This window comes from Trachymyrmex cornetzi, unplaced genomic scaffold (assembly GCF_001594075.2).
Source record: "Trachymyrmex cornetzi isolate Tcor2-1 unplaced genomic scaffold, Tcor1.1 scaffold1342, whole genome shotgun sequence".
Taxonomy (NCBI): Eukaryota; Metazoa; Arthropoda; class Insecta; order Hymenoptera; family Formicidae; genus Trachymyrmex; species Trachymyrmex cornetzi.
Window position 1 is genome coordinate 119,221 of NW_017295920.1, and position 9,602 is coordinate 128,822.

At 30.4% G+C, this 9,602-nt stretch overlaps 2 protein-coding genes across 2 annotated transcripts; one reads left to right on the plus strand and one right to left on the minus strand.

Annotated features, from left to right (window-relative positions):
• Nucleotides 1-228: 228 nt before the first annotated feature.
• Nucleotides 229-1,776, plus strand: kappaB-Ras (NFKB inhibitor interacting Ras like 1). Its single transcript, XM_018522519.1, has 2 exons — nt 229-463; nt 901-1,776. Exons 1-2 carry the CDS (start codon nt 365-367, stop codon nt 1,408-1,410), a joined length of 609 nt encoding a protein of 202 aa, XP_018378021.1. The 5' UTR covers nt 229-364; the 3' UTR covers nt 1,411-1,776.
• A 238-nt stretch (nt 1,777-2,014) lies between these two features.
• On the minus strand, nt 2,015-4,263 carry Fa2h (Fatty acid 2-hydroxylase). Its single transcript, XM_018522520.1, has 6 exons — nt 3,830-4,263; nt 2,890-3,115; nt 2,606-2,757; nt 2,399-2,531; nt 2,177-2,296; nt 2,015-2,116 (listed from the first exon to the last, which is right to left on the minus strand). The coding sequence occupies exons 1-6, from the start codon at nt 4,169-4,171 to the stop codon at nt 2,031-2,033; spliced, it is 1,059 nt and encodes a 352-aa protein (XP_018378022.1). The 5' UTR covers nt 4,172-4,263; the 3' UTR covers nt 2,015-2,030.
• Between the last annotated feature and the right edge of the window lie 5,339 nt (nt 4,264-9,602).

Consider the following 9,602-nt stretch of genomic DNA (forward strand, 5'->3'; position numbering starts at 1 on the left):
TGTATCTTAACTAAGTTAAATTTTCAAGGTTGTGTTAACTTTAACTTAACTTAGTTAAAAGAAAAAATTAACTTCCCCCCAACCCTGATAAACAGCATAGATTTCATTATATTATTCTTTTTTTTTTGTATTTCCTGTTGGTTGCTCGAACTTACTTGTTCGACGGGATAGTCTTGGTATTTTGATTCTCACGCGCGAATGACGTGTATGGTTCCCTGAACCAGTTCTCACACGCATTGACGCGCACTTGACATACGACAACATATGGAATGGAACGCTAGGTGTCAGACGTTAGACAGTGTCCTATCATTCTATGTGATGTCATCAATACGTGAAGAAGTCGGTACTTAACGAAGATCTAGATATGGGGAAGACTACGAGGGTAGTTGTTTGTGGGATGAAAGGAGTTGGCAAAACCGCCCTGCTAGAGCAGCTCGTGTATGGAAATATCGACGCAAAGACGGTACGTATCTTAGGTTATGTCACCCTGAGATCCTCTGTGCCTATGGGACTTTATGGTTGTAAGGTCTTAGATCAGCCTATTACTCCGGATCTACAATAAGTATTTTAAGCCTTAAGCCATAAGAAATGGGCGAATCACAGTCGCTTCTTCTCGGATTCGATTGTAATTGGTCAATTTGTTGCGGCTTAAGGCTTAAAACACTTATCGTAGATCCGGGGTAATAGGCTGATCTAAGAACTTACAGATGGAAAGTATAGGCAATAGGAACCAGGCAATGTCAATAATAACACACAGGCAATATCAGAAACCATGTATCAATACACAGCAATTTCTGGTAGGTTGAAGTTTATTGCATGTGTATTATTCCCTATATCTATTGCCTGTGCATTTAAATATATCTGTGCTCTAATATTGAAATAATAATTAATTAATTGCAGGAAATTCATCCCACAATCGAAGACATTTATGTCGCTAACATTGAGACTGATCGGGGCACAAAAGAGAAGGTCAGGTTCTACGATACAGCTGGGCTTGAATCTCTGCAGAGCAATGTAAATAATCAGCAGCTTCCACGACATTATCTTGGCTTCGCCGATGGTTATGTCTTAGTATATGATACTGGCAAACCTGAATCTCTAGATGTGCTCTTTCCTCTAAAGAAGGATATTGACAAGAACAAGGATAAGAAGGAGATAACTGTGATTGTAATTGGTAATCGTACAATCAAAACTGATGTTGTATTGAATAACTTAGAGAATACCGTGAACAAGGCAACTAACTGGTGCACCAGAGAAAAGGTTAAACATTATGAGGTAAACGTCATGGATAGATTTACTCTGTTTGAAGCATTCGTGCATTTATCGTCCAAGCTGAATCCTCCCACTAATAAAAGTACATTTCCGCAATTAAGTATGGGCAGAAAGACTGTCAAGGCCGAAGCACAGTGACGCACTCCCTTAGAAATTTAATTAGCGTCGATCTAGATAGTGGCAATATGAATCCCTTGTGAATTTTGTACTCAGGTATAATGTATTTAATGCGTGGCTAAAAGTCACAATGCGAATATGCTTTGAGATCTCAATAACGATATATATTTTCTGTTAACTTTGGACGTTTTGTGATATTAGGCTTGAAAACGGGATAATTGGACTTGTATTTATGATTATGTATTTAAGATACCTTGAGTTATGTACTTAAGACACCAACAATTTTGCTAGTTTAAAAAAAGTCTTAATTAATATTACATTTACTCAAATAAATACAAAGTTATTAAAATACAAATTTGTCGATATTTTACTTTGTGACGTTTTATACTGTTATTTGAAAGACTTTAATTACGTAAATATATTTATAAAAGATTAATGAATCTCAAGAATATATGTACTTAAATCGACTGAATATGTAATTAAGTTTAAATTATAAAAATTATATTCTGTACTTATATAATTACAGTTACGATTATATCAATAATAAATTATTATTCGTGTAAAATAATAATAAAATAATAAAAATATTAAAAAATTAATATTATCAATAAATATAAACGTCGTATTTTTTTTTAACTATTTCACCATTTTAAAGGTTCTTTTAATTCTCTCAAAGTTAGATCCGTATTAAGTATTCGATCCCATAATCCATTAGTAATTCCAAATCCTGTAAGAGATGATGCAATGATTAATTCTTTGTATACTAATAGTAATTTGCATTAATTACCTTGTTCATGATGTACGAAGTGATGATAGTTATGTTTCCTTTTCATTGTATATAAATATGATTCTGCCATCGGTGCTCCATTATGCAAATAATAGTGCATTAAATCGTAACCCAAATAACCTGTAAAAGTAAATACATTTATAGTCACGAGTGTTTTAAGTAACTTATAATATTTTCTAATTTAACAAAATTTATGAAAATTTAAATATATAAAGTATTTACCCATTGTACTACCAGCAGCGATAAAATGAACTACTGTCATAGGAAAAATAACTTTATAAATTTCCCAAGCAATTGCTGCCAAAAATAAAGCGAATATCGGTGGGAATACTTGTCTTCGGTCATCCAACGGTGCCTATTGACACAACTTTTATATATAATCGAAAATTAATATTTAATTTAAAATATATCATAGATTTTGGAGCTTACCTTGTGATGATTTCCATGCAACAAAAAATGCAGTGTAATCAGTACTTTCGAATTATGTGGTGGTCTAAAGTGAAATATTTTTCGATGAAAGAAATATTCTAAAATGGTCCATATAAATAGCCCCAGAATGAAAGATGGTAAAATATTTTGTGCTGTAATCACAAAAAGAATATACACATCCTATGGTGGAATATACGTAAAAAAATTTTCGTACATATTTATTATTTTTTTATTATTCACTTTACTATTTTTAATATTTTTTTTTACTCTAAAATACGAATTACCAATATTTGTCGAAACATTCGAGATGCAGCCCATGTAAAAGAAATATGTAATTATGGGTAGCCAGATAATCGGCAGGATATACCATGGCGAAATCGATAATTTCTCTAAAATGTCCGATTGGAAAAGTCGAATAGGCCGGTTTACTGGCAGATTTACCCATTCCCAATATTGTTCGCCCATAAAACCTACTTGCCATAAAATAGGCTTGTCCCAATTTATCAAATTCTGAAATAAAACATAATTTTCTTAAGCGATAATTTACTAAAAGCACTTACATAATTTTCCTAAGCAATAATTTACTTAGCACGCAACTAGTTTTGCGTTTTGAGCACCTAGGCATACATTTTTTTCATTGAATTAAAAAATAATTGCATGATATCGCAAAACTGGACATCTGCAATTTTATATAGATTTATCTTAAATTTTTTTATCTGTACATAGTAAATGGTATGTTTCGTAGAAGTGAGATAAACTTGGAGATAAACCAAGCCTACTAGATAAATTTGACGTGTTACGTATTAATTGTATATATAACGAGAATTTTATTTTTTATGATTACGAAAATATTTTTATCTTAATTTGATAACTACTTTTTGTCATAACTAACGATTTTTAGATTGAATTTGATTTATAATTTATAAAAAAAAAAAAATTTTTTTTAATTTTTTCAAATTTTTTATCTTTTATAGCAAAAGTATATTTTTTTAAGGATCGGAATATACACGTCGAATATACGTATAAATACATTTAAAAATTTACACTGCATATAAAATTAAAGATAAAGTTGTATCTGTCAACGGAAATATAAATTATCAATCTGACTGTTTAAAGTGATCTATAACTGCAGATGTACAAATATATATTACAACGTACACATATAATAATTTTTTTTTAATGATATCAATACCATTTGTTATTTCTCATTTATAAATCACTTACTTCGTATTCATTGTATCTCACTTGATGTTGTACAGCGAATTCTTCGAGAAGATAATAAGCAGACTTCGAGTGAAGATTTTTTGCTAACTCTTTATCCAAGTCTTGATCCTTGAGACGCATAAGTGTGTTTTTTCCTCCAGGATGATTATTCAAGAAATTGTGAATATTATAAACGCGATTGCGATATTTAACGAGAAACTCGGTTATTTCTTCCCACGGCTTATCGTCATGATTTTCCGTTTTGTTTACACACGTGTCAGAATTTTTCATTGTCAAAACATTCTCATTCATATTCTCTAAATTACATATATTATCGGATTTTGTATCTTGATAAGCAGCCATATCAGAAAATATAAAAAAAAGAAGCAAGTTACGCAAGTGATGTAAGACTCGGTGTGCACCGTGCACTCCAGTACATTCTACTAAAGAGCTGACGTTATGTGACTCGGTAATTCACTATAACAGATAAGATTTTGCCGTACGTTACGTGGGAGGGCTCGATGATCGCATTATGCCTTGTAAACAGCGTCTACTATTATACCGAATGCGGCATCGCAGTGATAATTAAGATTATTTTTTATACATATTCAATGAAAAGATACGAATTTTTGTATACCTATTAACACTAAAGCTAATACTAATTCATTTAAATGATATGGTCGATAAAGTATTAACACATACATTCACATATAGTAACGAATTAAATATCAAAATCTCAAGAGGGAACATTAAGTTCTGTTATATAAATTAAGTTGTTAGTCATAAATCTTTAAAAAGTTCATAAATTTCAATAAGCCTTTTGTAAATTTATAATTATTTCTCAAAGGAGATCCTTGTAGAATTGCGAGTTCTTTGAGAAATACCTATTAGAACTTTGTCGCGAATCTTATATAACACGCCTACAATTTATATCTTTACTACGATCAAGATCTTTACTACGATTAATATCAAAGATAATACAAAACACGCATTTCTTTTCGGCAATAAATAAGCTTTTATTTAAACGCTTTGAATCTTGTGTACACTGTGTCCTAGTAAACGTCTAAAGTATTAATCGCTAAAAGTATTACGACAATGCTCAAGTTCGAGGACAAATTACAATTTGAGCGTCCGCGCTATCAAAAACGTACATAGTGTGTCGAGCAATTAAATACAATACGGAAGTACTCGTTTACTATCAAAATCGATTTTATCGCACTAAAGTAGTTATCATTACGTATAAACCTAATAAACGACCTAAACGAACGAAAGTATATAATACTCGCGCGTTCTTTTAATACTTACGTAACTTAAGAAAATTTCGCAGGATAGAGGAAATTTCTTTTTCTGACGAGAAGTGCATTTAACTGAACTTTAACAGCCTAAGACAGAACTATTCAACATTAATTATGTTATTTATAACTATATAATTATGTACATATCACTTCGAGGAATTACCGAGCGCATCAGACACAAACGGTTCAAGCGAAAGTTGAATGAATACTGAAATGAGAGAATAAGCGTGTTTCTCTGTATTTACGGTGCCATTAAAATTTTTTGCCCGATAAGAATATAGGCCAAAAAACGTTGTATGGAAATTCATGAAACGTTAAATCGTTGAGAACGAATTCGTTTACAAATGTATGTAGAGAGTTCGAGAAGGAGTGTCGTGTATGACGATTGCAGATACTTCTTAATCCTTAACAAGTGACATGGAAGAAGTTGACACGATAGTAATAAAGAATTTATCTCACACACACACACACACGCGCGCACGCACACACACACACACACACACACACACACACACACACAGAGTGAATGCGAAAAGTATTTGTATAGGGGACGTTTTTATAAAAAAAAGCCTTATTTGTGCGAAAAAAACAATTTTGCTAGATGACAAAGGAATTTTGCTAACTTATTGTCCCTCCAATAAAATAAAATGATAACCCATACAACTTAAGCCTTCAAAAAACGTTCAAACGACGTCCTAAAGATACTCTCAGAATGTCCCTCATATAAAATGTGCTGTGTGGAAATTCTATCAAAAATTTTGAAATTCTAGCAATAAACTTCAGTATTGTTTGAAACAAAACGAATTGATGTTCAATATTGCAACAAACCGTCTAAAAAATTATATACATATCAGTCATCACAGTATCATTTTAATTTTAATTTTTCAACGAAACACTTAAAATTTTGTTAAAATTCTTTCTGCAGCTGCTGGTACAACAATACTAGTGCTATCACACTAGTTTTCTTTCTTGAACGTGTTCACGCATATTTAATTGCATAGAGAGTTGCGTAGTCGTCTATTGTTTGTCATAGTGACTCGTGGTGAGCAAATATATTGATAAGGAAATCGAAGAATTCCTCTGCAGCTGCCGATTGTAAAAATATGTACCTAACTGTGTTAGTATTTTTAACCTAGAATCATGAACTATGCGCACCAAATTTACGTTACTTTATGATTCCAAGATTAAAAATGTAGTGATCCACAGTTGCAAAGGAATTTTTCGACTTTCTTATTAATATATTCACTCCTTATAAGCCATGACGGCTACATATATGAAAAGCTCAATACAATTCTCAAACATCTGCATCTGGCACAAAAATTTTATTGGCCTATCCATATTTTTATGGATATATTTTAGCAAAATTATTTTTTCCGTGTCAAAAATTAACATTAACAGTTTTGTACAGTGATAAGTACATTCTATTCTAATATAAACGAAAGAACTTCGCGATCTTCGAAAGTAAATTTCTTGATCGTACCAAGGTTATTTGTGTGTATCCAAATAATATAATTTTCCCTCTTCAAGATAATATATTTTATCTATTTTTAAAATAATATATTTTAATTATATGCCTCGATATTCTAATTGTGACGACACTCGCCCGACAAGTGGAAGATTCCCGGTCGAGATATTTTTTGCAATAAAATTGTTTACAAATTCTAATAAGTTTAGGATTATTAAAATTTTTCCAAGATGCTCTTATGAGCATCAAATTATTATATTACTAATTCTGAAAATAATTCTGTCCGGATTACATTTTAAAAGTTCAAAAAATCAATTCTGTGTACAATTTTCATGATGACCGTTAAAGACTTATTTTCTATTAATTGTTGTGTGTTCAATGTATGATTCATAAATTTTTTCTTTTATATTATTTAATTATATTTTTAGATAAAATAGTTGTGAGAAATATATAGTCCTATTCTTTGTTAATAAATTGTTAATTAATATTTACTTCACAAAAATAAGGTTTTTTTAAAAAGATATTTCCCCTGTACTTTTTGCACTCACAAACGTACAGATTTCTTACTTTTTTATTACAACTTTTTCGAATGGTTCTCTTTTGGATTTAATGCTGAGTCTAATTATTTTTATAGTTTTCTGAGACATTTAAGAACATAAAAATATAGGAGCTAAGAAAGTATTGATATTAATTTTAATTGTACTTACAAAGAAAGTCATCCAGATGTCCAATTAGTTTTGAAAAAGTAACGCATAGAAGGTATCCTATCTCCTATTAATTAACATGAGTACCATTCGCTCGGAAAATTTGATATTTGTTAGAAGAATGGATTTAAAGTCCACTATAAACGGCTCCGGAAATGAGCTTAAATAAGTTTTTTTGTAATTTTTTTTACTTTTTTAATTTTCCTGCGTACATGTGAGTAATATACGTAAGTGGAATAGAAAATCTATAATGTATATGAAGACGCCTTTTCGAGTCAAACACTGATAGTTCGTGTGTAAATGAATTTATTCGTTAATTTCGTTTACAAACGTTTCGATCCTCACTTCGAATCCTTATCAATGTATACAATTCGAGCACATATCATTGTTCTTGCCGGAACGCTAATTACAAACATATATACTTTAATTATTAAATGTTTAAAAAAGATATATAACAATGAAATTCGATAATACAACACTCTCCTACATATTATAAATGATAGTATTTATAATTTAATAACTTACATTTATAATTTAATAATTTACATTTATAATTTAATAACTTACATGATAATGTTGAGATTAGAGAATACGAAGTTATCGTGCGAAAAGACGGAACACATCTGAGCACAAATGATAATCCGTCCTTTCACCCTGAAAACAAAGTAAAGAAAAATTGAAGAGAGAAACTCATTAGTCCATAAATAAACATTCATAGTTCTTATATTTAATTCTGTGTCCGTTTGCATGTTCAAACTATTTTTCTGTTTCTGAATATGAATTATTTCCGAGATAAGTCTTTTGTCTAACATATTTTCCTCATCAAGTATTTTTATATTATTTTTATATTATTCCAATCAAACTCATGCGAATATTCTAATCTGTGTTCCGTAATTACTGAACGTTGTTGAGTATTCTAATTGATGTGATTCTTATGTTCTCCTATTCGTGTTTTTAGTGTCCTGCTCGTTTGTCTAACATATGTCGTGTCACAATCCTTACAAAATATTTTATAAACTACATTTGTGTGCAACATCTTTTTTAATTTGTCCTTTTGTACTTTAATAATACTACTTAGCTTATTAAAACTTTGATATGCTACCCTGATAGTATTATACTTTTTTAAATCATTCTTTATTTTATTAGAAATACTAGTCACGAACGGTATTGTAAAATAATTTTGTCTACTTTCTGTGTTATTAATATTGCTTTTATTTAGTGCTTCTTTGTTCAATAAGCTGAATTTTTTATGCAACCTTTTTCTTATAGTGGTGAAAATCAGATCCATTTGGTAACCATTTTCTAATAATATTTTTATGATCATCTCAAAATTTTTTTGATGAAACATAGGATATGATAGATGTAAAACTTTATCAGTTAAATTGATAATTACTCCTATTTTGTCTACCAAAGGATGTTGTGAAAAATAATTCAAATATCGTCCTGATGATATTGGTTTTTGATACCAGTCAAATATAATTCTATCACCACATTTTATCAATGTTACATCCAAAAAATTCAGCTTATCAACACCCTCCTCCAATGTAAATTTGAGTCTAGGATGATAATTGTTAAACGTATTACAGAGTTCATCAATGTGATCTTTATTAATTGTTAGCGCAACATCGTCAACGTATCTTACATACAAGATAGGATGCGAAGTCAACTTATTTAAACAATTGTTTTCTAAGTCCTGTAAAACTATGTCAGCTATAATTGGTGATAATGGGGAACCCATCGGTACACCATAAGTTTGTTTATAGTATCTGTCATTAAAAGTAAAAAATGTTGAGTCAAGCACTAATTGTATGGCATTTATGAACTCTGTTTTAGTTAAACCCGTATTCTTCTGAATTTTATGCCATCTATTATTAATTCCCTCCAATACTAAATCAATTGTAACGTTTGTGAACAGAGACATCACATCTAAAGAACACAATGACTCATCTTCATTAATTTTCAATGTTTCTAAATTCTTAGTGAGTTGGAAACTATTAACCACGCCACTGTTAGCTTGTGGTAAACTTTTTTTCAGAATATCATGCAAAAAAGTCGCTAAACTATACAAAGGACTATCTATAGAGGAAATAATAATGCGTAATAGATTATCTTTCTTGTAAACCTTCGGTACTCCATACGCTCGCGATAATATTTGATTAGACGCATTGAGATGCTTATATTTACTCTCGTTAATCATTTCGGCTTGTTTCCATCTCTTCAATAATTCTTTCAACTTAGAGATTACTCTATTTACCGGATTCCTATTAATTTCTAAATATGTATTCTTGTCATTAAGCATATTTTCCATTTTCGTTATGTAATCACATTTA